At 38.3% G+C, this 26,821-nt stretch overlaps 4 protein-coding genes across 6 annotated transcripts; 2 read left to right on the top strand and 2 right to left on the bottom strand.

Moving 5' to 3' along the window:
- Nucleotides 1-495: 495 nt before the first annotated feature.
- agpat5 (1-acylglycerol-3-phosphate O-acyltransferase 5 (lysophosphatidic acid acyltransferase, epsilon)) lies at nucleotides 496-11,134 on the top strand. The gene is made up of 8 exons (XM_023408502.2): nucleotides 496-1,324; nucleotides 2,072-2,141; nucleotides 2,230-2,345; nucleotides 2,464-2,553; nucleotides 3,636-3,726; nucleotides 4,795-4,956; nucleotides 7,943-8,066; nucleotides 9,043-11,134. Exons 1-8 carry the CDS (start codon nucleotides 1,106-1,108, stop codon nucleotides 9,266-9,268), a joined length of 1,098 nt encoding a protein of 365 aa, XP_023264270.1. The 5' UTR covers nucleotides 496-1,105; the 3' UTR covers nucleotides 9,269-11,134.
- Nucleotides 11,135-11,864: 730 nt separating this feature from the next.
- Nucleotides 11,865-14,633, top strand: tmem14a (transmembrane protein 14A). 2 transcript variants are annotated; one of them, XM_023408458.2, is made up of 6 exons: nucleotides 11,865-11,955; nucleotides 12,395-12,488; nucleotides 13,401-13,483; nucleotides 13,609-13,710; nucleotides 13,809-13,896; nucleotides 14,034-14,633. In XM_023408458.2, exons 3-6 carry the CDS (start codon nucleotides 13,408-13,410, stop codon nucleotides 14,074-14,076), a joined length of 309 nt encoding a protein of 102 aa, XP_023264226.1. In that variant the 5' UTR covers nucleotides 11,865-11,955; nucleotides 12,395-12,488; nucleotides 13,401-13,407; the 3' UTR covers nucleotides 14,077-14,633. The 2 variants fall into 2 exon arrangements, with proteins under 2 accessions (XP_023264226.1, XP_023264227.1); XM_023408459.2 differs by lacking the exon at nucleotides 11,865-11,955 and having other exon boundaries at nucleotides 12,416-12,531.
- A 66-nt stretch (nucleotides 14,634-14,699) lies between these two features.
- On the bottom strand, nucleotides 14,700-16,544 carry LOC111656660 (glutathione S-transferase 3-like). The gene is made up of 7 exons (XM_023408457.2): nucleotides 16,406-16,544; nucleotides 16,200-16,320; nucleotides 16,051-16,102; nucleotides 15,655-15,787; nucleotides 15,416-15,551; nucleotides 15,139-15,264; nucleotides 14,700-14,988 (listed from the first exon to the last, which is right to left on the bottom strand). Exons 2-7 carry the CDS (start codon nucleotides 16,284-16,286, stop codon nucleotides 14,851-14,853), a joined length of 672 nt encoding a protein of 223 aa, XP_023264225.1. The 5' UTR covers nucleotides 16,287-16,320; nucleotides 16,406-16,544; the 3' UTR covers nucleotides 14,700-14,850.
- Nucleotides 16,545-17,788: 1,244 nt separating this feature from the next.
- On the bottom strand, nucleotides 17,789-26,352 carry cilk1 (ciliogenesis associated kinase 1). 2 transcript variants are annotated; one of them, XM_023408507.2, is made up of 14 exons: nucleotides 26,134-26,352; nucleotides 24,647-24,916; nucleotides 24,396-24,450; nucleotides 22,629-22,750; nucleotides 22,440-22,519; nucleotides 22,202-22,334; nucleotides 21,935-22,106; nucleotides 20,909-21,076; nucleotides 20,437-20,817; nucleotides 19,756-19,964; nucleotides 19,326-19,468; nucleotides 18,991-19,107; nucleotides 18,776-18,883; nucleotides 17,789-18,619 (listed from the first exon to the last, which is right to left on the bottom strand). In XM_023408507.2, the coding sequence occupies exons 2-14, from the start codon at nucleotides 24,745-24,747 to the stop codon at nucleotides 18,468-18,470; spliced, it is 1,941 nt and encodes a 646-aa protein (XP_023264275.1). In that variant the 5' UTR covers nucleotides 24,748-24,916; nucleotides 26,134-26,352; the 3' UTR covers nucleotides 17,789-18,467. The 2 variants fall into 2 exon arrangements, with proteins under 2 accessions (XP_023264275.1, XP_023264276.1); XM_023408508.2 differs by lacking the exon at nucleotides 26,134-26,352 and adding an exon at nucleotides 23,288-23,320 and having other exon boundaries at nucleotides 24,647-24,661.
- Nucleotides 26,353-26,821: the final 469 nt, after the last annotated feature.

Genomic DNA, 26,821 nt, shown 5'->3' with positions numbered 1-26,821 from the left:
AAATATGTAAGGCACTAAAATCTGTTCCCTCTTATGTTCAAAAGTTAATTCTTGGGGGAAAAAAAATCTAATAATTTCAGGTCCACTTGCTAACTTTTTCCAGGCCTTTGAATTACATCTCATGTCTTCCTCAATGGAGGGATTTTGTTCAGTTGTCATGTTCATGGTTCAAACATATTCATACTTCACTGAGCTTTTTCTATGACAAAGGAGCAAAGGGCTTCTGCTGAGGAAGATTGTGAAATGCGGTTGAAAGCTCTGGAAAATGCTTTTGAGTTTACCCTTTTTTTGTCAGTGTCTTCTGCTTTTTGAGATGAATGTTTTTGCACATGCTGCCAAATGAATATAAGAGAATAAAACATGCTAAAATAAATAAATAAATGAATGTTGTATGTACCTTTAACATTAGACTGCCCATTAGTCGGACTCTACTACGTCACTTGACCAATAAGCTTCGTCGATGTTACAAGGTGTCGTTACGTAGGGAGGCGTGTGTGACATTTGCTGCAAGAGGCTAGTTCACGAACAGCTAACCGGATGAAGACGAAGAAATATGGAAGGAAATAGAAAATATTTTGTCTTTTAATAACTGAGCTGACGTTAGGGTGAGACTTTGGTGTCGTATCCACATCAGAGGAGAGAGTTTATGTAAAATGTAGCGTTAGTTAAAACTTCCTCTGTGGTCAAACACGTTAGATAGTAGGCTAACGCTTTCTCTTAACTTGTACAGTAGATGCACGGAGTTAAGGTTGAGGTCGTTTCTGGTTTGCTGCACTGAGATGATGATGCTAATCGGATAACAGCCGTTAATTTCGTTTATTACATCGCAGTATGGGTGACCGTTAGCGCTTAAACCAACTTGGCTAACTGCGTTTTACACACTAGGTTAATATTAGCTTTAGCCAGCTAGCTCCTCATTCCCCTCTTGTTGCAGCTTTCTCACTTTCTTATGCTGACTTGTCAGGACAGGTGTGCTGAAAGTAGGCCAGGTGTGGTGAGGGGTAGATAGTCTGTAACTTAGCCACAGTGCTCAGAGAGTGTGGTACCAAGTCCAGCAGTCTGCTTCAGGGATTTTTGTCAGTCTAGTGGAGCCAGAGGTGGGATCATGCTGCTCTCCTTGGTTGTGCACACATACTCGCTGCGGTACTGGTTTCCAGCCACGATCATGCTGGGGACAGCCCCGGCTTATCTGCTGTCATGGGGGGCTTGGCGTTTACTATCAACGGTCTTACCAGCGAGAGTGTATCACAGGCTGGACGACCGGCTGTACTCCATCTACCAGACTATGGTCCTCTTCTTCTTTGAAAACTACACAGGAGTTGAGGTGAGTGATCCTTCATGTACTGGAAGTAAACTTACAGAAAATGTGATTGTTAAAGAAATGGATGGGGATTTTTACTCACTAATGTCTAGTCTAAAAATAGAAATACAGCCACACAGTCATAAGTGACAGCTGTCTCTGACTTCCTGTTCCTGCAGGTTTTGAACTAGCAATGAATACTACATGTACACTCCACACATACCAGTTTGTTGAAAGTCTTAAAATAACAAAATGTAAATTGGAGCTAGAAAAACAGGGCTGATCAACAAGATGTTGATGAACCTGATGCTTAGCAAGAAAGTCTGCATTCTTTTGCCATGTCCTTGCCCCTCGTTTCACAGTCAGTATTTTTGTGCTTGAGGTTGTGCAGAAAAACAGAAGTGATAGTGTTGTAGCTGTTGTAATCATAGTCTCTGATATGGTGTTGTTTGTGTAGTAAACTGTCTGCTCTGTCCTCCAACTGCAGGCCACATGAGTGGATTGGAAGGGACTTTTCTTTTTTTTTCTTTTTTTTTTCAAATAAATCCTCTTGGGTTTATTGAAAAGCTGCAGTCTTTGCAGGTTTTGTTTTTGCAAAAAAAAAAAAAGGCAAAATCAGTCTGAACTCGAACCAAATCCCTGACGCTATTTTAGTACTTATTAATCAAACAGAATAAATGTTTATCTCAATGTAGAATGACTTTGCAAATTGATGACTATCCCGGACATCTGTGTAATATCTTTAACTCGCTTTTGTTCCTTTCTCTGTAGATTGTTATATATGGAGATATACCAAAGAACAAAGAGAATGTGATCTACCTGTCTAATCATCAATGTACAGGTAATATATTTGAATATGCAGTTGTAAAAAATTAGTCCACTATGAAGCACAGTGTAAATATCTAATCTATCAATGGCCTTCCTTGTAGCTGACTGGATCATTGCTGACATGCTTGCCATCCGGCAGAGTGCTATCGGTCATGTCAGATATGTCCTTAAAGATGGACTTAAGTGGCTTCCACTTTATGGATGGTATTTCTCTCAGGTAATGCAACTCTGTGAGTATTTGGATGTAATTTTGTAAATTACAGATGTACAGATGTAAACAAAACATAAGTCACATTCCCCACTGCAGTTCCAATCAGATAATCTTTCTCTTTCAGCACGGAGGAATCTATGTGAAACGAAGTGCAAAGTTTAATGAACAAGCGATGAAGAAGAAGCTCCTCACTCAGACACAATCTGGAGCACCGGTGAGTACACTTCATAAATTAGCCTCTTGACTACATGCATATTTACTCTATGAGGTAGACATAATTTGAGCTACGTTCCCCAAATCAAGCTTATATTTAAACTTTCAAAACTTGAGTTCAGATTTTTCTCTCATGGTCTTCCAAAATCTTGTCTTCCAAAAAATTCCCTCTTGTCCTACTCGTAATTAGGACATTGACATTTATGAACAGAACATCATGAACTGAAATGGATAATTACACACTGGATCATGAAGGTCCCTTTACTGTGTGTGTTATTGTGTCGAAAGGGCTTGTTTTTAATCACTTTTTTGGATTAAACTGTGGGAGATTAGTGTTTTTCCCTCCCTGTGTGTGTGTGTGTGTGTGTGTGTGTGTGTGTGTGTGTGTGTGTGTGTGTGTGTGTGTGTGTGTGTCCTGGCGCCCCATACACTATGAAAAGCTTAAAAGTTTAAACATAATCAGATGTCACAAGGACAAAAAAATCTGAAAATAAGGCTGAGCTTGGAAATAACCAGAAATATACTTGAAATAGATGTAATGATTTTAAATTATATACATTTTTAATATTGACCCGATTTGATTGGAAAATAAATTGGTTAAATAAAGCTCAGCACTCACGTACCAGCTTATTCCAGTAATTCACAAATAAATTATGAAACACTTGATGAACTGCTGCATTGTTTCATCATTTGCAAAAGTATGTATGGATGTTCTTATTGTTTCAAAAACCTTTGTGAATTATCAGACGGGTACAACTTCCTGGTAATTGTTGACTTTCATTTCTGACATCATTGAAACTGAAAGAAAGAAATGATACAGTTTAAGACATAAGATTAGTTTACTAAAAACTCAGTTCACTAAAAACTCAGTTCATTAAAATCAAAACAGTTTTTTTTTTTTTTTTAATTAATTATTTAGTTTTAAAAACTCTTATCTTGTTTTCTTTAGTAGAGGTTCAGCACAATGCTGTGGTTTCCATGTTTCTTGTTCAACAAATTCTGTAAGTGTTTGAAATTACACTTTGGCCAGTGCAGGAAGAACCAAAAGTGAAGCTTCCATTTGTTGTGTTTTTGTCTCCACAGATGTACCTTGTCATCTTCCCAGAAGGAACTCGGTATAATCCAGAGCTCAAGAAAGTTATCGCAGACAGTCAGGCTTTTGCTACGAAAGAGGGTACTGGCATACAACAGCAATTTACTACTGTACCGCTGCATACTAATTCAACCTGTTCAGTCTGTAAAACATTGGACTATTTTTCTGGTGTTGAAGTTTTCAGTTTAAATTGTGCATCATTGGAATTATGTATTAAAACTCAGAACTTTTATAAAACAAAAAGCAGACACAGCAACGACCTCAAAAACTAATTACATTTTTTGGCATAGCGATTTATAGTTTGTTTTTTTGTTGTTGTTGTTGTACAGTACAGTTTTTAGGACAATTTTTTTTGCCCATTTCTTAAAGTATTGATTAATGGAGCTTTGTAAACATCAAAACTACCAAATTCATTCATATCTACACTGGATTACTGGTGTGGTGCCAGGCCCTGGTGAGCTTCCACCAAAACTGCTTATTAAATATTCAGCTGATGTTTTGAGGAATAAATGACTTGGCTGCTGGTCGATAAGAGAGAATTCAGTGCTCACTCAATTTAGTGCATCGAGTCTGTCATAAAGAGATGTCTACTCTGGTTATTTTTGTCACATTAGGAAGTGAAATTAACTGATTTACAGGGTGCTTGTATTTGACTGCAGTGCACATTTCATTACAGCTTTATGATTTTTCATTCAATGCATTAGTTGTATCATCATGATTATTGTGATGCTTTTGTGCAGTATGGTGTTCACATCAGCTCACAAACTGTAACCATTCTGCAGAGATTAAGCCTATCTCTGGACCACAGCTCTGAATATCACCTTCCCCCATTAATCCAAATAAATCGCTCTGGAGAGCCGACATGTGCACATGACATTATCTGCTATTAGTGCGGTATTAGTGTGCAGAGGATGGTGCCACATCGACACAGGAAAAACAGACTGACCCAAACACAAGCATTCACATTGAATTACTGCTTCATAATGCATTTTATGTGTGTGTGTGTGTGTATGTATGTATGTATATATATATATATATATATATATATATTTTAACACTTGCTATCAGCACTCATTTTTTATAGACTAATATGACATGCATCGTCATTACACTGTCAATGAACTTACATTTCTTATGTCCTTACCATAGGACTGGCTATTCTGAAGCACACGCTCACACCCAGGATGAAAGCGTCTCATATAGCCATCGTGACCATGAAGGGCCACCTGGATGCTGTCTATGACATCACAGTGGCCTACGAGGGAACGCTCGGTACCTCCGGTCAAAGAAGACCTGCACCATCAATGCCAGGTAAGCAGGCATCAGATGATGGCCACAGACATTCAGCTTTTAGACCACATGTTCCCAAAAACAAAGCACACATCAGAACAATTTCTTCCATTTAACCTGGTCTTACAGAGTAATTTGTATATCTAAATATTCTCTCTGAATGGGTAACAAATAAGTTAGTCAGGTCATTACAGCCCACAAGGTAGAAGGGTTCAAGCAACCGATCTCACTGGTGGGCTCCAGAATGATCTATTCTGCCCGCTCATCATTCACTTCCTGTTGTAGTATTCACAGTAGCAAACAGTGATGAGGTGAATACAACATCACAGGAACGCTTGTTAATACCAACTATAAATGCAAAAAGATAGATAAAGAACACATGGTAACCCGGGTGTAAACAGGGCCTATGAGAAGACCTTCAAGTGTCTAATGACCATATATACCTCAGGTCTGTTATTTTGTTTGTTTGGATCCATAGTAGCTGCTCTATTACATCAGCTCTCATTCCTGTAATCCATATTAGCGCTACAACCCTCTTATTTTCATCATCAATTAATCGTTCAATTATTCAGTTAATTACTTGTTTTATGAAACATCAGAAACACCCTAGAGCCTAAGATGACGCCATCAAAGGTCTTGTTTGTCTGACCAAAGGTCAAAATATTGAGTTTATACTTAAAGCAGCAAATTGATAGGTTTTCACAATAGTTACTGATTAGTTTTCTGTCAATCAGTTAATTGACTTGGCATTTGAAAAATTAAACCTGATAGCAATAATAAAAATGCATGTAAATACCAGTTATTAATGCAGTAGATGTGATTTGTCCATCACAGAGATACAAATGGCATTTTAGCACCAGGTATAAACACCATCACAGACTGTTAACTTACAGCAGCAGTTTCTATTTTCTGTTTATCAGCGCATCCAGAGTCTCGCAGGAGTTCTATTATCAATCCTGCAACATTGTGTACACTCCCTTAGTAATTAATCACATAGCAAACATCACCTATTAATGGCAGTGTCTTCCTGTAAACAGCATGACTCCATGTTTTGGAGTTTTTGATTATTCTGTGTTCCTGGCTGTTCGACAAGCTCTGTTTGAATGTTAAAAAAAAAAAAACATCCCGTTTCAGTCAGGAATAAACATCAATGTGTTTCTAGCAAACAGAACAGAGAGAATAGAAAAACATTCTTCTCATCACGCACTTCCTGGCACCATGTGGTGAAGGTGACTTTCGTGATTTCACACGGAGGTCTTAACTGTGAAATCATAATGGGGCATATCGATGCAAGATTCAAGCAATTTCCTCAACTCATTATTGGACATATTAACAATCAATAGTCAGTCTATCATCAAAAACTGGCACAAAATAAAGTGCATGTGTTTCCATAATAACATTTTGAAACTACTGGTGTGGCCCTTGATCGCTGCAGATTCCAAGCTGATTCGGTATTTGAGCAATCAATTTAAAATATAATATGTAATTATAATTTATAATTATTAATACAAAATAATGTCTCCAAGTGAACACTTGATAAAACTCCATTTAGTTGCTTTTGAGCAAATGGACAGACAAGACCAGAATATTAAATGTAGCAAATTATGCAAATTAGGTTTTTCCATAATTTTTTTTTTTTTTTATCTTGAACAGGTGTAATTAATAAATTGTGTTATAGTTTAACAAGCTTTGAACTCAGGGAAATGCTTTTGGTTAGAAAAATTTTCATTCAATTCAGGATGGCATGTTAATTTGTTGGTGGCATTTCAGGACCAGTGCGTACTGCTCTTGTAAGTAAGTTCAGTTTTAAAATTCAGAGCCAGTAGTTGTCATGCTCTTGAACCTTGACTTCGTGCAAAGTAATCATGTTGAACAAATTTTGTTGGAGAAAACAAAAATAGAGACAGGAAAAAACAGGACTGTCTTCATTTTTGATAATAGAAGCTAAATGTTGCCAGGTCACAGAGTAGAAATGGTAATGAAACTTAACAATATGTGCCATCAAGTATTTCTTATCAGTGAATGAACTCCCTGCACCTCTCTTGGAGCTGTTTAGTTCCCTCTTTGTATGCAGACGTCTCCAGATGGTAAAGATTTCATCTCTCAGATTTTCAGCTCCACTAGAGTTTGTTTTTTAAAATCAGGAGGAATTGTTTGTCACTCCAGAGCGAAGAGTTGATTTCCTTCATCTCCTCCAGGTTGTTGTTTTTAAAGTGTGTTTTGGAACATTGTTCAGCTCAAGCACACATGACCTGCAGTGGAAGCTCAGCTTTCTTTTAGTAGGTTCACTGAGTTGCCAGTGTTCATTAAACTGGCACATATTGTGTCTGAAGGTCAATTTATATCCGTGCGGCAGCTGATGAAGGTGCGCTTTCTCCACCAGAGAAGCAATCTTTCGCTGCTGACTTCGATCAAGTTTCCTCTTTTGGCTGCAGTGCCAAGTTTCCTGATAATATTGCATGTTGTGGAAACAGGAACTTGAAGGTCTCTGGGGATAAACGTGTAGCCTTGAGCATTCACACTTGGTTACATTTTTATATCTGACCTTCTCAGACACTTTGGTTTTCTTTCTCTGCTTGTTGTCGTGACAGTTTGATTGGGTTTGAGACTGAAAACATTTCAACTTATTTACTGTAGAAAAATTTAACCGTATCATTAAACAAATGATATTTAATTAAAGATTTGAATACGTTATTTCATTTCCGATATTAGATTGGACTGTCTACATTGAAACTTGACTTAGGACACAGTTTTTGAGCTGAGTTCATTCTCAGTTCTATATTTGCTCTTGGTTGAGAATCAGTTCTGTAACTATTGTGACCAACAAGTTGCTGTACCTCAGGGGTCTTTACTTTCTTGAATCAAAAGGGCTTGGCATCACAGCGTCATAGCAGCTCTACTCTATCACTGTCACCTCGTGTTGATTTTAAGTGCTTACTCTACGTGCCGTTTTGCTGAAAGGCTTTTCCTGTTTTTGTTTAGTCTCTTTATTTTCTGTGTTTGACAGAATTCCTGTGTAAAGAATGTCCCCGTGTCCACATACACTTCGACCGTGTGGACATAAAGGAAATTCCTCCCGAGCCAGTGTTTTTCCGCAGGTGGCTGCACGAGCGGTTCGAAATCAAGGACCGGTAAGTGTGTGTGGGTGGAACAATTAATCATGTTGAAATTGCATGTTATCCAATCAATATATAAACTGCAGTGAGGTTTTTAAATGTTTTGCTTCCGAAAACCATCAGTTTTAAGTAGAGATATGTATCTTAGCTTCTGTTTGACTCATAGAAAACCTGAAAGTAATACGGTCTTCAGCTTATTCTGAAAATCTGATTATATGGATTTCCCTGTAGTGTAAAGCTGAATTAATCTAAGGATGAATTAATCTGGTTCATGTAGGTACAATAAATAAAAAAGGTCATAATTCGGGGTAGCAGAATTTATATTAATATGTATGTGTATATGTATGAATGTACATTTACAAGAGAGACATATCTGATGGGAAAGAAAAAATGTTCATTAAGCAAATACAACAAAATATAATATCAAATTGAGTCTGTCTGGCCCTTTCGGTCATTGTCAGTGGAGCAGCAGAGCCTTGTGTCTTCAGTGTCTAAAAACTGACAGGTTGAGAAAATCTTAACTTTAACTTTTCGTTTGCAGAAACTCATAAGTAACATAAGTGACATAAGGTGGTTGTGTTCTAGATATTAATTTCAATAACATTATAGTTGACTTATTTCATTACAAGTTTCCCAAGTGTTTTTTAATTACCAATAAAAGTTAAAGTAATTGGAGCTGAAATGGTTGCTGGGAGAATTGGCAACTACTTTAATGCACTTTTTTAAGCAAAAATGCTTCTTAAATGTAACTTTGTGAGAAATTACTATCAATAAAATGATCAGCAGATTAATGATCAATGAAAATAATTATTAGTTGCATCCTTAAAATCAATTCCCATGTGAGGCATGACAGAAAAAAATATTTGACAATATCAGCCAAGCCAAAAAATATATGATTTGGTGCTGATGTGTGTTTGATTTTTTTTTTTTTTTACTCCCTGTGTATTTCTAAGACGGACTGAATTCCTAAGAATTGTCTCTGTTTTCAAAGGCTGCTGACGGATTTCTACGAGTCGGAGGATCCAGAGAAAATTCGCAAATTCCCCGGGGAAGGCAAACCATCTCCGCTGAACCTCTCGAAAACCCTCCCATCGGTGATAATTTTGGGGGGACTGACACTGCCATTACTGCTGACAGAGAACGGCAGGAAACTGTACGTGAGAACCTGGGTGTACGGGACACTGCTGGGCTGGCTGTGGGTGAACTTTTTTCCTTAACGAACGGGGAAGAGGCTGAGATGCACAAAAAGACATGGAGAGACGGTGCCATTTTTCTGTATCGCAACAACACAAGCTGTGTTCCAGATGCAGACCAGTATCTGATGAGAGGCTCAGAGATTTATCACCACACGTCTGGCTCACTGTTGACCTTGAGCTGAAAGCTGAGCAGAAATACGGAGAAATGTGAAAAATGAAAGCTCTTTGTGCTACCTGCTCCCCTAGCGTTATTTGGATTTACAGCTTGAAATTATGAGTGGATTTTTTGAAAAGTATTAGGTTTATCAAAACCCCTCTCTCTATTATGAAATAAAGATTACTGCATACTTCTCTAAAGATAAATTTCCCCCCCAAAAAATAACTTTCCCCCTTCATCAGATTTAGCCAAATTAGTATTCTTGCATGCTCACTTTTTCATCAGACATTGGCCAGTTTTAAAGCTTTAAAAATTTATTTTTGACAACAAAGTGTGCTGAGTACTCTCAAAACACATTTAATCATGATGGTCAGCTATTATATGTAACTGACGCAGTGCACTAGCCAACTAATAATGAATCATTAATTATAAAATGCACTGACTCATTGACTTCGGTTGTAATGTCTGTTTTTTTTTATTTTTTATGCCAAGTCCATGTAATGAGAGTTATGCACTTTGCTCATTTAAAGTGATGTTTTTACATTAGTAGAACAAAATAAATGGCATGCAGTCCTCTGTAGGGGCACATAACCATGACACCAGCTTCACTGTTTACCAGAAATATTCATACTGACATGACTTTGTTTTGTATCGATAATGAATGTAGCTGTAAAAACATGTTCATTTATGCATATTTGAAAAGGTACTTTTTAAAAAAATTTCTGACATCCATTAATATCCTTAAAAAATATATAAATCTAGTGTACATTTTTGAACAAAGTCCTTCTCACTGAACACTGTCAGATGCCACAGTGAGCTCATATAGAGGAATGCATGTGCAAAATAAAAATGTTCTACCACTGTAAAATAATACTTAACACCTTAAAATGTCAGTCATTGCCAAAACCAGGTGTATTTTTTATTTTTTTGGCCTAAAACATTATAATTCCATTTTTATTATGGTTTATTCATAATTCCATAACTTTTATATGCATTTGTTACTTCTAATACCGTGTTACAGCTCACTTGAAAGTATCTACCAAGCAAAAAGCTGACAAAGCCATGTTAACAGTATATCACAGGTTCCTGTGCACTCAAAGCCATTTGTAATATAAACATCACTGTATTGTGAAATGCACTGTGTTGTCCATTGTCGTCGTTTACTGTAATGAAATCATAGCATTTTTCCATGAGTCATTTTACATATTTGCTGTCTCGTCGTCCTCCTAGTTAGTCAGTCTGTAATATATGTTTTCCTCATGTGGATTGTCCAGTAAATCTCATGGTTTTTACATGTCGCTCCAATACCTCACTTGAATAATCCTTCCTTGTTCTTAAATGACCCTTGTCAGCCATTTTATAGTCATTTTTATCCTGACAAGATCAGACTGTAACTCATCAGGAAATTCTATGTAGACAGTATTTCAATGCCAACTGTTTTTGGAAATGTGTGCCTTCTCTCTGGAGGAGTTGGTCCTCAGCCCTCCCACAGAGGGCCACACTGGCTCTTTATCCAGCAGGTGACTGCATGGAGGCACTCTGCTGGAGCTGCTGCTCACTGCAGTTTGTGGTCACATTGTCTACAGTTCATAGTGGCTTATTTTGCTCTGAGAATGCATTGATTTACACTTTTTGAGGATTATTATTAAACGATGAAACCTTTAATGTATGTAAGTTCTGGAAATGGGGGGTCAGAGTGAAATAAAGTGGTTTTCTTTGGGGAGAGTCAAGTTGTCTGTTGTCTCACTGTCCTGAGCACATGATTATTGATGATGATATGGTCTTGTACTCAGTCACAGGCACAGATATTACAGATGCAAAAATATATACTGGTAGTATATTAATATATGCTACCAGTGTAATGTTTTACTATTAGAATTATTCATACATTTTAAATTAGGGTGATTCTGCAACAAGCATTTAGTAGTCTTTGCAGGATCCTCATTTTAAACAATCCCATAATCCACAATAGACTAAGTTTAAAAATTCATGCCCATGGGGCCATTTTTTGTATTTAAGCTTGAGATGCCAGAGGGACAGCTCATGGCCAGTATAAAAAAAATTATCTTTTGGGCCCATATTGACCACCCACCTCCGCCCACTGCTCTCCGTGCATTGTGTATGCAACATATCGCCTCCATGTTCACGGTAAGTATAGTGGACACAGCAGACTACACATGTCAAGATTATTAATTGATATAGGACCTGCCTTTGTTTCAGTTGTCTGTTGAATAATAGTTAATATTCACTAACAAATTTATAATTGAACATAATTACTCAAATGAATTGATGTGTTGCCCGGTTGCTATGAATTTGATTTTTTTTCACTGAAGTCTGGTGTATGTTGTTTGACATTGGCCTTAATCTTGGTGGAGTTCTGTTCTCTCTGAGTGCCCCCTGGTTTATTTATTTGTTTGTTTGTTTTTGATACTTATAAGTGAGTTGAGTCAAGGAAAAATCAGTCTGCACAACTCACTCATCTTTTCATTTTTCATCTACACCATTTTAGGTTCATTCAACTTAGAAACACAAGTTCCCCTGCCTTAAAAATGTGAGTTAATAAGAAGTCAGATAATAATTTGAACTGAATAGACATTCATATGGACAGACGGATCTGCTTTCCTTTTATACAAGAGTCAGTTCTTCATTTGAAAAACATACAGCAGGAGCTGTTAAAAATATTTTGTCAATACAAGGACAACATGCAAGGCTGCCTGTGTGAAGTATAGAAATAAAGTCATAGTAATATGGGGACCAAAATATTTTAACTTTTCTAAATTAAAAAGGCAATTTGAGTCCAAAAGTAACTAAATACAATAAACACATTTGACTTTATGAAGAGGGGAAAATAAATGGTAAATGATGAGTCTGAAATTGTGTATTAATTTATGGGAGGGATCGTACATTTGTTATGTTTTAAATGTAGATTCCTTTCATTTTATTTTATCAAATAAATCTGCCCAAATGTTCTGAAAATTCTTCTTTCCCAGTTTATTGACAGTCAGCGAACACAGCACGAAACAAGCTACGCATGCGTATTACGGTTTGTGGAGAGCAACAAGGAAGTTCACTGACATATTGAAGGTAACGTTTCCCAGTTTCTGCTGCTGTTTTGTTTGAACTCAAGGTAACTAAATACGTCTAACATACAACAGTGTGGTGGTAAAAAGATTAACAATACGGGCTTCACATGGAAATGACAAATTATTTGTAAATTATTATTATGCTTGTAGTTGTGCTTGTGTGAAGGCTTCTTCTGTTGTTTTATGTTTTAATCACAGTGACATCTAGCGGTCTGTCAGGCTTCCTGCTGGTTGATAGATAAAGTACAAGACGTAAATTTATTAGTGTTAAATATAATTAGTGCATTCAATTTAAATAAACGTTCACAGACACAATATTGTGGTTCTTCGTAGTAGTTGAAAGGAGACAATTTGTTGCTGTAATGGGAAAAAGACTAAACGTAACCTTTACCAAACTTAACCTTAACTAAACTTGCCAAAAAGTGATTGCAGCATCTATCATGTCACCATAAGGTTATTTATGCCTCAAAGGGACTTTATTTCACTCAAAAAAGGTTTACATTTATTAGATTATAGCTCACACAGCATCAATACAACCAGTAACATGCAGTTTTCCATTTGCCAAATCATGACTGATGCATCTACCTTGTCACTGAGAGGTATTGGTTGTATTGCAACTTAAAAGATATTTAACTATTGGATTGGTTATAATGTAGAGCAATGAGTGGGTCAAATGTCATGCCGGGTTATACAAACACTAGTTAAATTTTAAACATTTCTTTGGCTTCAATTGTGATTTTTCAGTTACACATCTTTGCTATTACAATAAAATGTATATTTGCACAGTATGACTGTTTGATCCTGATCCTGTCCATCATCTTTTTTTATGTAAATAAATATTCAGATTTTGCAAAATGTGGGAATTAAATCATCTCTAGACTCAACATGTCACTTGTCCTGTATTTCTGTACAGCTTTGCGATGGCAGTGGACTGGATTGGATTTGGCTATGCTGCAGCCATCGCTTTTGGAGGATTCATGGGATACAAGAGAAAAGGTCGAAAGCTCACACTCGATGAGCTCAAGTTTTTCATCTTTTCATTTTGGCAGAAAAAGCTCAACCCAAGAGAATTGCCACACGATTAATTTGATTATCTTTATGTGTCTCTTCTTTCACTGTAGCCAGCGTGATGTCCCTGATGGCTGGTTTAGTTTTTGGTGGATTATCTGCTTATGGTGCCTATAACATCTCTAATGACCCAAAGGACATAAAGGTCTCATTGTGTGAGTATGGCAGAGCTCATTCTAATATGGTGATTTTCAATAGAGAACTGGTTAAAATGTCCAGCTGGTATCCTGTCATGGTGTTTTCTTTCTTTCAGTTGCATCAGGAGTCCTCTCAGTAGTGATGGGGAAGAGATACAAAAAATCTGGAAAAATATTGCCTGCTGGCATTATGTCGGGGCTAAGGTCAGTCAGACTTACTCAACATGCAGAAACTTGAAGAAATTTAATAAAACAAATCAAGGACTGTGACATGAATTAACAAGTTACTAAATCCTTGTTGAATTAGTCATTTCTTGTTTGCTTTTGTCTCTTTCTTTCAGTTTGTTGATGGTGTTTCGACTGTTACTCCTGATCATGGTGTGATTGGAGGAACAACACTGACCAAACTTCAATGAACAAGCCTTATTTTAAAGGAAACATCATTCCCAGTTAGCACAGTAAAACAAATGTTATTTTTGTATGGTAATATGAGGTTCATGTCACCAGAAACCTTGCAAAAGGTTTCACAGATTTAAGATAACTCTTATTGCAGTAAATCCTTTTGGTAATCTTGTATAACTTTTTTTGTACTAGCTTGAACATAAACCTTATGATTAATTTTTAATCTTGTGTTATTACCCAAGATTTATTCCCTCATAATACGGGCAGCACTAACATATGTACATGAGCTATGTGAGTGCTATTGTTTGTCATGGCAGTGTGTTTACTGTATACACTACAACATCAGTTTTGCAGGCTCTTAAAATATCAAGGTTTATAAACTGAAATATTCAACTTCCTGAAAATAGGAACAAGAACTGAAGGATAAAAATTGGATTCTTGACTCCTCACATGCTACGGGGAAAGGAATGAAAGTTAATATGTTTGCGTTTTTTGTAATAACAGCAAAACAAAATAAATTGATGTGATTCTTAAAATGATGCCTGTGTACCGGGTGTGGTGATAGTTCTTTGACACACAACAAAAACATAGCGGCTTCTCAAATGTTCGTTAGAAATAAATGGTTTATTTAGTAGAATCCTCACATTAAAAACACAGATATGTTTCAAAAGATTGGATTGGATTTACTGTACATGCTATGCTGGCATAATGAAACATTCACACTGCCTGTGTGAGGAGTACCAGATCTCTCACAGTTCATGGCAATGGTAATTTTACATTGAACACCTCCATGACTGTCTTCACATAGGTCTCATCTGGCTGTGGCTTCCTCTTGCTGCCTGGTTGCAGGAACCTGCTGATGGCGGGAATCTGAGTCATCCTGCCCTGGAAAGACTGGAGGGAAACAGAAAATCATCTTTAAACACAGCAGTCGGTTTTTGTGCACGGATATGATTGTTAACACTATACTGGGATTTCATAGGATCAGTGAATCTTTTTGTTGTTTCTTTCTATATCCTGCCTTTCACAGAAAGTCACATTTACCTTGACGTTTGGAAAATCAGCGAGGATTCCAGGAAACTTCTCCTCCAGCATCAGGGTGCATTCAAGAAGCTCCACATCTGCACAGCTTAGTTTACCTCCCACCAGGTATATGGGCCCAGACAGCGCCTGAGAACCAAAGACGCACAATGTCTAACTGTGTTATTGTAAACAATCATATATAGTCATCAATATGTCAATTTTATGTCTTACAGAACTTTAAACCAAAATGAATCACTTATTGGACCAGTTCATATACATACAGTAGGTGTATTGGTACCTTTTCAAACACAGGCAGGTAGCGCTCTTTTGCTTTAGTTTGAATATTCTTCAGTTTTGCTTCTACATCTGAGCTGAAGGGCAAAATCATTATCATTTCCATGAGATCGATCAGTCCCTCTGAGTACATGTTGATCCTGGGGGAAAGCATTCACATATACTATAACACAAACATTTATTAAAATCACATGATAACAGTAGGCACTCCAATCATTGCCATAATAAAGTAGTGGATCATACAAGACGCGGTCTTTGAGATTTTGTCCATGAAGATTGTACTTCTCTGCGATGTAATTCAAGATTGCCTTTGTCTGAACAAGCCTCATGCCATCGATTTCCACCATAGGAACCTGCTGAAACATGAGAGATCCATCTGCAAAGGAAACACAGCAGCAACTCATACAGGGCGGAAGTCCTAGTGTTAAAACACTACTAAATCTGTGACTGTGTCTCAAGATATTTGAGACCTTGACCTCCAGATAGCTGTTTCATCCCAGGTTGTGTCATGTCAATGTGGGTTAAAGTTAACAGATAAAAGGAAAAAAAAGGCTGCAAATGCACCTGTGATACAGGCCACATAAGAGTTCACCCACAGACTTGATTTTAGTTTTAAACACCTTTGTACAACCGACTTACCACTGAGGAGTTTTTCATACTGCTCACGGGTAGTCAGGTGGACCTCATCAAACTGTGAATGTGAAATTACAAAAGAGAATTAGGGCACATTCAAGAGGTTTGACATTACTTTAAGACAGCAGATTAACACCACCACACCCTTCACTCACGTCAACTTCTGCAACTGTCAAAAGCCAACGGATAGTCTCCATTTTTCCCCTTCCATTGAAGTAGTGCAGCACAACCTTTTCAGCCATTGCTATTTTATTTTGGGAATGTATATCTGTGAAGCTAAAAAGAGAATTGGAAAAAATACAAATCACATATTACAGATAAAGATGCATGTGCTGAAGCTGAGTTAGATGAATTCCCATACCTGAGCACCGACTCGGGTAGAATGAGCAGCAAAGGTAGTTAAAGTCCTTATATAACTTTGTACTGTCAGAAAAAAGTTAAAGGTGGAGAAAACAGACAAAGACTATGATTGGTTGGTCCTAGCCAATAGAAACACGGTCATTAACATATTGTCGCTAAACATCATGGGAAAGGGAATTGCACAAGCGGTGTTCAATCGATCATAGTTCACCAAGTTCGATAGAAATATCGATGTAATTTGTGTTGAGAAAACAAACCAGGCATAACATACAAGCTGTGGCGAACATTTCGATTATTGACACCCTGATGATATACGTTTGTCTTCTATCCCGCTATATATTGGAGTCGCCCCGCCTCCACCACTCGGATGTGAGGGCGATCTGGCTGCGACATCTGTCACCCCATTGATCGCTAGGGTTGATTCGGCTGATCTGGCTGGCTAGGCGGGTGTCCCCTTCCTCCCTCACCGCTCCACGTGTGTCCCTCCCGAAGCTCCGCGCTCGGTGGAAGAGGACGAGGTCCCCCCGGCGGACGACCATCCATCGGTATACCAGTAGCTGCGCTCCCCTGCTAGAACCTCCAAACAAGCTCAAGGCCCAGTTGTAGGAGAAACGTAGGGAAGTCAAGCTCCAAGCTTCAGACACATCCAAGTGCGGCGCTGCACGTGGCAGTCTGCCTTACTTTTAACAACATTATAATATTAAAATTTTAAAGTCAAATAAACATTAAACGTTTCACGTCCTGTTTCTCTTTTCTTAATACTGGTAATTATTAGGATGGCACTATTTAAAATCACTATTTGTCACCGGGCGCTACCTGTGCCCCCTGTTTCATTTGAGCCCATGTCCTCTTGTAGGTTGTGCTATGTAGAAAACTTACCTTTGGGGTGCCGTAAATGTTCGTTGGAGAAACATGGAGTTACTTTTATTCTCCGTGCCTTGCCTGCAACAAGCCAAGCCTCCTTGGCTTGTGGCTACACTGGAGTTCTGTGAGTTGTTATTTCTGCTTGCAGAAATTAAATTTTTTCCCGCATAGCCATAAAGAATAAGTGTGTTGTGCTGTGTACTGTATGTGTACCAATGCTGGCAAAAACACATTACAATCTTGGCTCTACGAAATAAATTTGATTCAGACCATCAAATCAATATAGATACACTATATTCATGCGTGTATAGCATTAACAGTGAGATTTTACTGACCTGGATTAACCTCTAGCAGCAGATTAATCCGGTTACCGGCTGTACCAGGGCTCCCATCCTCACCCTGTCACAGCCGTTGGATTGACATGGAAAATGGACTGGTATGTAATATTTAATTAGAAAAGAAGGCCTACCGTCACTTCATCAGTTAAAAGTTTTATAAATATGACACGTTGAAAATATGGTACCCAGTCAAAAGTTTAATTATACTCAATAACTGGCCATTAAATAATCACACTCAATTTGGCCAAGAACATGTTAATTTGGATCATGTTACTGCTGAAACTAAAACAGATTTATACAATGTGGCAACGACTTGAATTCTATTCATTCAAATTTAAATTTAAGTTACAGCACTGCCTTGGATGTCATTAACACACAAATAATAGTTAACTGATTGACAAGGTGACCATTATAAAACAAACAGCAGCAATGTAAAAAAAAAAAACAACTGTATTGTACAGTGCCAAAGTAATTAGTTAGCCAAAAACAAGTCACAGTGAAGTTTTCATAAAGTTATAATATGCATATTATGTATACAAGTTGGTGAACAACATTCAATGATAAATCTTATACAAAACTGAGGGTACAGGTGTAACCTCTGTAGGACAGTAGTTAAGTTACAGAAATACAAAATAAAACACTTAGGAGCAAATCTGAGCTCAAATTTTGGCCATTTGCATTTAGCCGTACACATACACTTTGATATTTTACAACTCACAACATCCATAGTACACATAATGAAACAAAATTTATTGCTGTATAAGATGTATATACAGATTTTGATTATAAAACAACTAGGCCTACTCTTTGGAGGTGAAAGATCTCTCTTCTGGGGCACAGATCAGAGCTCCAGGGAGGCCGCTAGCGGTGTCCATATTTGGCAGACCAGTCTGTTCGCCCGTGTATGGTCTGTACCGGAGCGCGAGGCAGCACACCAGCGCTGCTCTTGTTGGCCAACGGCATGTTGGTGGAGGTGTTCATTTGACTCCTGCCAGACCGCCATGTTGCATAATCTAAAATATGACAATAAACACACAATGAACAATAAAAAGGTTTGTTTGGAGTTTTCTGAAGGGCAGTTTTAGGCGGCTTCAAGTTCAAGTTCATTTTAGTTGAAACGCAGATAGAGGAATATTACAGAAAGTTCAAAGCTCTAAATCTTTGCTCACTTGATGCTGTTGATTCCACTGAAGGACCCTGATGCCCTCTGTGACCGGCAGAACCAATGTCTTTTTTATAAAATGATGGCATGTATCCACCTGGGATTGTATTTGTACCTGGTATTTAAAACAAACACACAGATCCATTAATTTGAACCTAGTCAACAGTGAGAATGATTGAGATGAGTTGTGAAGACTAGGGTGTAAATGCCCTGGGAGATTACCGTGAGCGCCTCTGCTCGGTAGAGTCCCACCAAATGGAATACTAGCGTTGCCCCAAAGATGGCTGCCACTGAAGTCTTTACTGGCATTCATGGCCACATTCTTCTTTGTGCTAATGCCTATAGGAGACAGTAAAAGATTATTACATACGTTCTCTTCTAAAAAGAATAAAACGCGGGGGGTGAGGAACAGCACCACAACAAAGAAATGTCCAGGTTCATTAAAATAACTTCAAATAAGTTAAAAAATCTGATATATATATATATATATATATATAATAAAACTGACCCTGCCCCTGGTCCTACTAAGATAAGTCTTAAACTATACAGTATATTACCAGGTAAATATCTTGACTGCCTTAAGTAATGTTGTTTAGCAGAGGCGGTTCTTGATGGCTCTTGGTAAGATGAAGTCTTGTTCAGGTTTAAAGGTGCATCTTCCTTTCCACTGGGTCGACTGAAATCCAGAACATTTCCATATCTGAAAGACAGGGGGCACTCAGTGAGACTAAGGTGGTGTGAATTAGGGGACAACGGGTTTGGTTGTGACATGGGGAGAGTTCTTATACCACCAAGTCCACCAAACTGGGACAATATAGGATTAAAGGTGTTACAACCATACCCGGTCTCCCCTACCTGTTTGTGGTAACCTTGATGTATGGACATTAGCTCAGGCTATTACTACTACATTACAATAGCATCTTTGTTTATATGTCATTACAGTTCAGATGCCACCGAGTCTGCCCTGATGACAGATGATAACCTCACCTGCTCAGTGCGTCATCCCCCTGCCTCGACTTCTCTGTGGAGAAACTGCTTTTTCCAAGAATACTTATGGATGTCAGATCAGTTTCTTCGTACTCGTCCCAGTCTTCACCCTTAAGGTGACCTGTGCCGTGGCCCCAACGCCGCCGTCCTCCTTTAGGTTTCAACTGATAGCTCAGCAGGTTGGCATTTTCTGACTCCTGTCTCGTTTGCTAAGAGGACAATCACCATTAACCATGCGTGTGAGCATTTTTTGCACAATTACATGTTAGAAAAAACAACTTGTACTGGTATATTGGTGTGGATATTCTGACTGTCAGCCTCCCTTTTATGGAATTATTTTATACTACAGAATTACTGTGAATAAAAAAAAAAGAAGATGTGAAGACCAGCAAAGGAACTGACCACTTGATGGAGTCACTATATTATATATTGTATTGTATCAAACAGCCAAATGGCTTTGAGGCCAGGTTTATAGGATTGCTACCCCTTAAACATCTATATTTATATGTGTATGAAAAGGCTTCACTCATCCATCCACCCACTGGAGGAAATAAAACAGAATATCTGAAATTTCACAATAACTAATAATAGTCATAGATATATATATATAACAGATATATAGTAAATACACAGAGAGATAGACACACACACATAACGTTTCCAAGCGAGGCCCAGCCTCACCTTGCTCGGGAGACTCTTGTCTACAATGTAAGGAAGATGGCTCTGTGGCGTTCCTTCGGTCTGTTCCTGCTTCAGGATGTGCTTTGGCTGCTGCTCTCGCATCAGCTCTGCGTGCCGTTGGTACACTGCCGCCTGGGCAGCTGCTGATACAGGTGAGGGCTGGATCTGCTGGAGAGGCCTGGAGGGGGAGCAGTGTTGGTTGGGAGGTGGAGGCTGAGAGGGGGGGACAGGCTTAAGAAGCAGGGGTTGCTGCTGCAGAGTCTGCTGTGACTGTAAAGGAGCCTGCAGCGGCACAAGACCTGGCTGAGGTCTGCCCTGCTCCAGGATCTGCTGAGGAGTGCCTAAAGCCTGGCCCACATGGAAGTAAGAGTACCTGAGAGCCTGAAAAGATAAAACGATTTGGACAAAAAACATCAGCTTTCGTTGTGAATGTTCCGCTGTGATGGCTGTGGACGTATAGGTCCGACACTACCTGGGCAGAAGCTGGTCTCTTCTTGGGATCCCACTGAAGCAGGTCTGTCATCAGATGGATGGCTTCAGGACTGGCATTTGGGATCAGTGTCTTCAGGTTACTGGGAACACACTGAGGCCAACGGAAGTTCATTGCACTTGCCAGCTGGTAACCCTCTGGCCAATCATTCTAGAGGAGAAGACACAGTCCAGTACACACTGTATTTACGTCTGATTCAACAGTAATAGTAGTAGAAGATTAGTAACTGAAAAAATATATGGGTGATAGTGCTGACCTTTGCCACAGGACACACACATGCAGTGCAAGACACAAATATGGTGTACATACTACATATAAATATAGATTTCCAGTTATTCCCAGAAAAAAAAAAAACTACTACATATGTGACTAAAATATTGGCACATTCAGCTGAGTGCAAATACTTAAGTCCTGATAACCATCTATAATGGTCATGAATTAAACTAAAGAGTCACCAACTAGGTTTGACACATTTGTCTAGTCTGTATGTGTCCCTCTTTACTGTGTATATGGTAGATTTAAATTTTAAAACCATATTGATAAACAGTTTGTGAGAATTCTGAGGAGTTACACAGCTGATGTAGACAGCTGCACTAGTTTAAACAAAGTGCATTTCTTCTGTCAGACAGAAGACTGAAAAACACATCTTGTCCAGACAGGGTGCAACAAGAACGACAAATAAGCGCTCTTTGTAATTCTGCTGTCCACATATGGTGCGTTCAGTTAGCAGTACTCTGTCAGAAGGGCTTTGCAGATGGACAAATAACTTCAGAAACCCCCCTGCCACCACATGTTTCCTTATACTCATTTATTTAAACGGTATCACATCTCACCTTCTCTTTGACGTTGGACAACACGTTGCACAAACTAGTTCTGAATGAGCATAACCCAACCCCTTACTGTGTCCTCATGTGTTTAACTGTTCACCTCTCAGTTTATCAGTGAGGTTCAAATGGATGAGCCTTTTGGGCTTTGTATTGTTGCGGTTTCACATGTGATAAGTATTACCTTCTTTGGTGTACCCAAAACTTGGCAAATCTTGAATATGGTGTCTACTTCACTGGAGCCTGGGAAAAGAGGCCTGAGGGTATAAAGCTCTGCCATGATGCACCCAACTGCCCACTGGTCTATGGGTGAACTGTAGGATGTGGATCTGAGGAGCACCTCTGGTGCTCTGTACCTAGTCCAAAAAGAGAGGGTACTGGGACTTCAATATGCTGAACTATAAAGTGCTCTTTCATTTAGGCTAAGTTTAAGTGCATTATGTTGACTTACCATCTAGTCGAGACATAGTCTGTGTATGGTGGTCGAGATCTGATCTCACGAGCAAGCCCAAAGTCAGCAATTTTCACCAGCTCAGGGCCCATGCACAGAAGATTCTCAGGTTTCATGTCCCTGTGAAAAAACCCTAACAAAAACACACTGCATGACCATCTTGGCTCAAACAAAGTTATTTATAAAATGTTGGTTGTGATGGTTTAATTTAGCTCCCTGGAATAGTAAACACACGTACCGTGTTTATGAATGAATGTGAGCCCCTGTAGTATCTGAAACATAATATTTCTGACCGCAGATTCAGGAAACAACCTAGTCCTGCAGCAAGAAAGAGACAGATCAAAAATGTAATCAGTAAGCAACTGTAAGCATTTACCAAATATGGTTTCAATGTGGATGTAATAATGCAACAAACAGCTATACGCACCTGTCTTTCATTAGCTGATATAAATTTTCCTTCATGTACTCAAATATAAAGTACAAGTGATCATTTTCTCGAATTACCTCCTTAAGTTTGATCACATTCGCATGATTGAGTTTCTTTAAGGACTGAAAAAATAAAGAGAGGTTATGTAAGAATATGTGGAATGAATAAACAAAAATTAATTGTAGAAATAAAATAAATCTAACCATGCTGGATAATACACACAAGTCACTGCAGCACATTCAAAAGCACACCCTACAACTATAAAACAAAACCGTCTTGTTAAAACACGGCTCGTGTAAGAACACAATGTAGTTTGGGGGTAAATGCTGCCAAGGTGGGATTTATGCTCAAAATTTAAAAAGGAAAAATAAATAGAGTAATAGGAAGCAGGATGGACATATATATGTATATACATTTTTCCCATGCACTGGGATGATACAGGTTTAACCATGCTAACTTTTAGTAAGGAGAAAAAGCTGTAAAGGGGGATTTTGAGATTTTATGGTGTGACATGCTGTAATTATAATCTATTTAGCAGGACTCTAAGGACCAGCGTGTTCTACACATGTTTTGCTGCGTTAAGGTCAAGCTCTAGGAAAGGGAACGTGTAGGCCAGGGATGGGAACCAGAGCTCAAAACCAACAGCACACAAGAATCACCTTCTACTCTTACAGCTGGTGTGTGACTTTCAGCTGCGAGGAAATTTAGACATATCATGGCATTACCCACAAATCATCAAGTTATCATGAAGTTACTTATAACTTCTCTAGTTGAGATAAAAAAATAAATAAAAATAAAAGAACAATGAAAAATCAACCCAAACAGATAGTCAGAAATGTGACCCCAAAATACTATTTACCTGCTCACTGCATCAGAACAGGTGACATAGTGACATCAAACATTACATACAATATTTCATGTTTGATATTCCATTTTGATGTTTATTGATGTATCCACTCTCTATATTTGCTTATACTAAGACGTTTGTAACTGATGTTAATATTTCAACATTCAACTAACCTGTTACCACTTTAGAAATATACTGTGCACATCACTACTATTATTTATCTATACTCATATCAGCTTTAAAAGGTGCGCTGATGAGTTTTCTTGTAAACAAATACACAGTGCGTATCATTGAGAACAAATGTAATGAATGGAATTCCTTCCTCATTAAACATTTGCAAAACCAATTTCACGTGACTATGATTAGCCATGAAGATGTGAGCAGTTGGACCATTTTGGATACGACAAACATGACAGGAGTTACAGAAGTTACGACGGTTTCACAGTGTAAGTAGCCTATTGATACCTTCAGCTATTTGTGTCAGTGACAAAATTGAAATTAGTTAATTAAATTCAGCCGTTAGCAGGTATACTGTTGTTCCACTCCTCTACAACAACAACATTGTTTTTAAGATTAGCTGGTAATACAGCGTACCATACCCATTATTGGAGAATTGAGCCAAAACTCCATTGTGGGGCTTTGATAACAAGACTGAACAGCCAAGTTAATGGAAATCAGTTGCAGCCAGTACTATAGTACATTAATATAAGCAAATACCAATTAACTCAAATGTTATCAGTAAATATGGACCATTTACTGCCAAACAAACAAAAAAAACAAACAACAACAACTCTGATTACATTCTTTATTACACTATAGAAATGGGAACTCCCTTTAAGTTGATTTTGGGTTGATTTTTCCATAATTCATCTGTGCTATTCAAATGTGTGAAACTGTTAAAAATGAAAACATTAACTAACCTTAACTTCACGAAGGTTCATGCATTCTTCCCAGGAGTAGAATTTTCTTTTCATTCTGAAAAATATTGTTCCTGTCAACTAATATGTTGTAAAATTACACCAAACTGCATGTCAGTCTCTTTTTTAACTGGTGTAAGTCTAATAATCACAGAACAAAAGTCCACATTTGATGATACCCTTGTAGTTGCTTGAAAAGGGAAAAAAATCAATCGCAGGTTGCAGTGAAACATACACAACTTCCAGATACTCACTTCTTTATGGCAACTAGTTCTCCTGACTCCAGACTACGGCCAAGGATGACTGAGCCGTAGGTGCCATCCCCGAGCTGTCTGATGGTAGTGTATCTATTCATTGTGCTTGTCCTTCCGTAGCATCATCCGGGGGCAGATAATAATTGGGTTGGAAATAGAAGATGTGTTCGCCTCCTGTTGCTGAATGCAACCAGATTTTCCTGTGACAACAGCAGAAAACCACAGGCAGAGCTGGAGAACTCATGGTGTCATGGACTTGCCTCCCGCTAGCTGAGAAAGTGAGGGAAGGAAGGATGACAAAAACTGATGTTAATTATGTGGCTGTATGAATTACAAGGTACATGGCTCAAAACAAACCAAGTATGACATGTCTTGACCAACGGACCACAAACTCACTACTAAGTGGGACATTTTTTCATTTTGTGACATTGATTTGAAAATGTCGGTGCTTACCTTAAATCCCAGTGTAAGACGTTTACGTATAAGAGGATTTTGTGACATCATAACTAGTTTGTGATACCATATGCAATTTACAGTGATGTGTAACTTGAAGTCTCCAGTGTGCATTCACTTGTCCTCTCCTTAGTCTAATGAATACATCCATAATTCCCTGAGAATTTAATCCTCAGTGAAGTAGGAGACATCATGTCCAGCCATTAATCTTCTGATGTAAACAACATTTGCATATTCACAGATTCAGATTTTTCAATGAGGGATAAAATGTAGATGTAACCAGTTTTCAAGGAGGTAATCAAACCTTTTAAGGAAAAATCAAATTATACACACATTGCATATGTCTGGAGCAGCTTTAACTGTTACATGACAAGTGCAATCGTGTGTAACACGAAGCTTTGGTAGAAGGGAGTCACCCTGACAACTTCATAGAGATAAGGATGAAAATTGCTCAAGTGGTCCATTAAGTATTCATGTATGTATTAAGTAAGTAATATACTGCATGACTGTTAGTTCATATCTTCAGGCAGAAATGTCTCTCTATCAATAACATTACCAGTGTTAACTGTTGCAGACAGTATTAGCTTACATAGCTCCTGCCTTCTTAAGTTTAAAGCCTACAGCCTACAGCTTTTATCACTGTGCTTTTTCCACATTTTTTCTTTTGTGATGTTGTTTCTTACGAAGCTAACAACTGTAGCTGAATTTCTAGTTTATTGCATGTTACTAGTGCAGACTGAAAGCTAACGTAACGATAATTTAGCGCTAAATATTCATTATTCTGATATTATTCACACTGTTGTTAGGTCCATTTGTTTTAGTTTAGCTAATAATACGCCTAGACTTGTGAGTTTTTAGTTAATTTTTTAACGAGTGCTTTGAGCAGTTAATGGTCGCAAACGTAGTACAATTAACGCTAATTGTGTTGTGTTGCTGGTGTTGGCCCAGCTGCTGCCAAAACATTACAGCACTAGTTAGGCTGAATGGTCTCCTAACTAACTTGAATAAAACGACAAGGAGCAAACAACACTCACCTTCCGCACGTCAAATCGACAACAACACATAGCCGAGCATCCGTAGTCTACGTTCAACAAATGGCTGAGAGGAATAACCTGCTGGCTGAGACAACCGAATCCAGAGTGTCCCATACACAACATCAATAAAATCCCCGCTAGGCCCTTTCGTCCAATAGCTCATCGAAATCTCGCGTTGCTGAGAAAACAGTTTGCGGTCTCATCACAACAAATCACAGCTCTCCTCCAGAAGATACATACAAGATAGATACTGCAGTACTATTTCTTCACTCAATGTCTACACTGCAGCAGTCGATACCTATTAGTATGATTTCTGGCTTTTACTTGTTTCAGTCCGCATATTATATGTATGCAGACAAAAAAAAAAAAAAAACTACCACGCTTTAAGCGGGTGCGATTAATGTCAAAGTAAAACACTGATTTGATTGACAAATTCGTCATCAAATAAACACAACCTCGGGGTTACATGTCGTAACGAGACTCGTTCATAAGACAGAAATAATAAAAGACCACAACATACAAAATATATAGCCTACCACCAAAAACGAGAAAGATTTCTCGTCGCAGAACAAAGGCGGAAGTGAGCGACCGTTAAACCTCTTGCTTTGCGTTCGTTAAACCTCTTGCTTTGCGTTCGTGTTCCCTGGTCAAACCTCCGACCTTCAATGAAGAAGTTCAGAATTGTTTA

This window comes from Seriola lalandi, unplaced genomic scaffold (assembly GCF_002814215.2).
Source record: "Seriola lalandi dorsalis isolate HSWRI2012SDOR001 ecotype SW California unplaced genomic scaffold, Sedor1 jcf7180002054364, whole genome shotgun sequence".
Classification (NCBI taxonomy): Eukaryota; Metazoa; Chordata; class Actinopteri; order Carangiformes; family Carangidae; genus Seriola; species Seriola lalandi.
The sequence above is the reverse complement of the archived record's forward strand: the minus strand, read 5'-3'. Positions and strand labels throughout refer to the sequence as shown.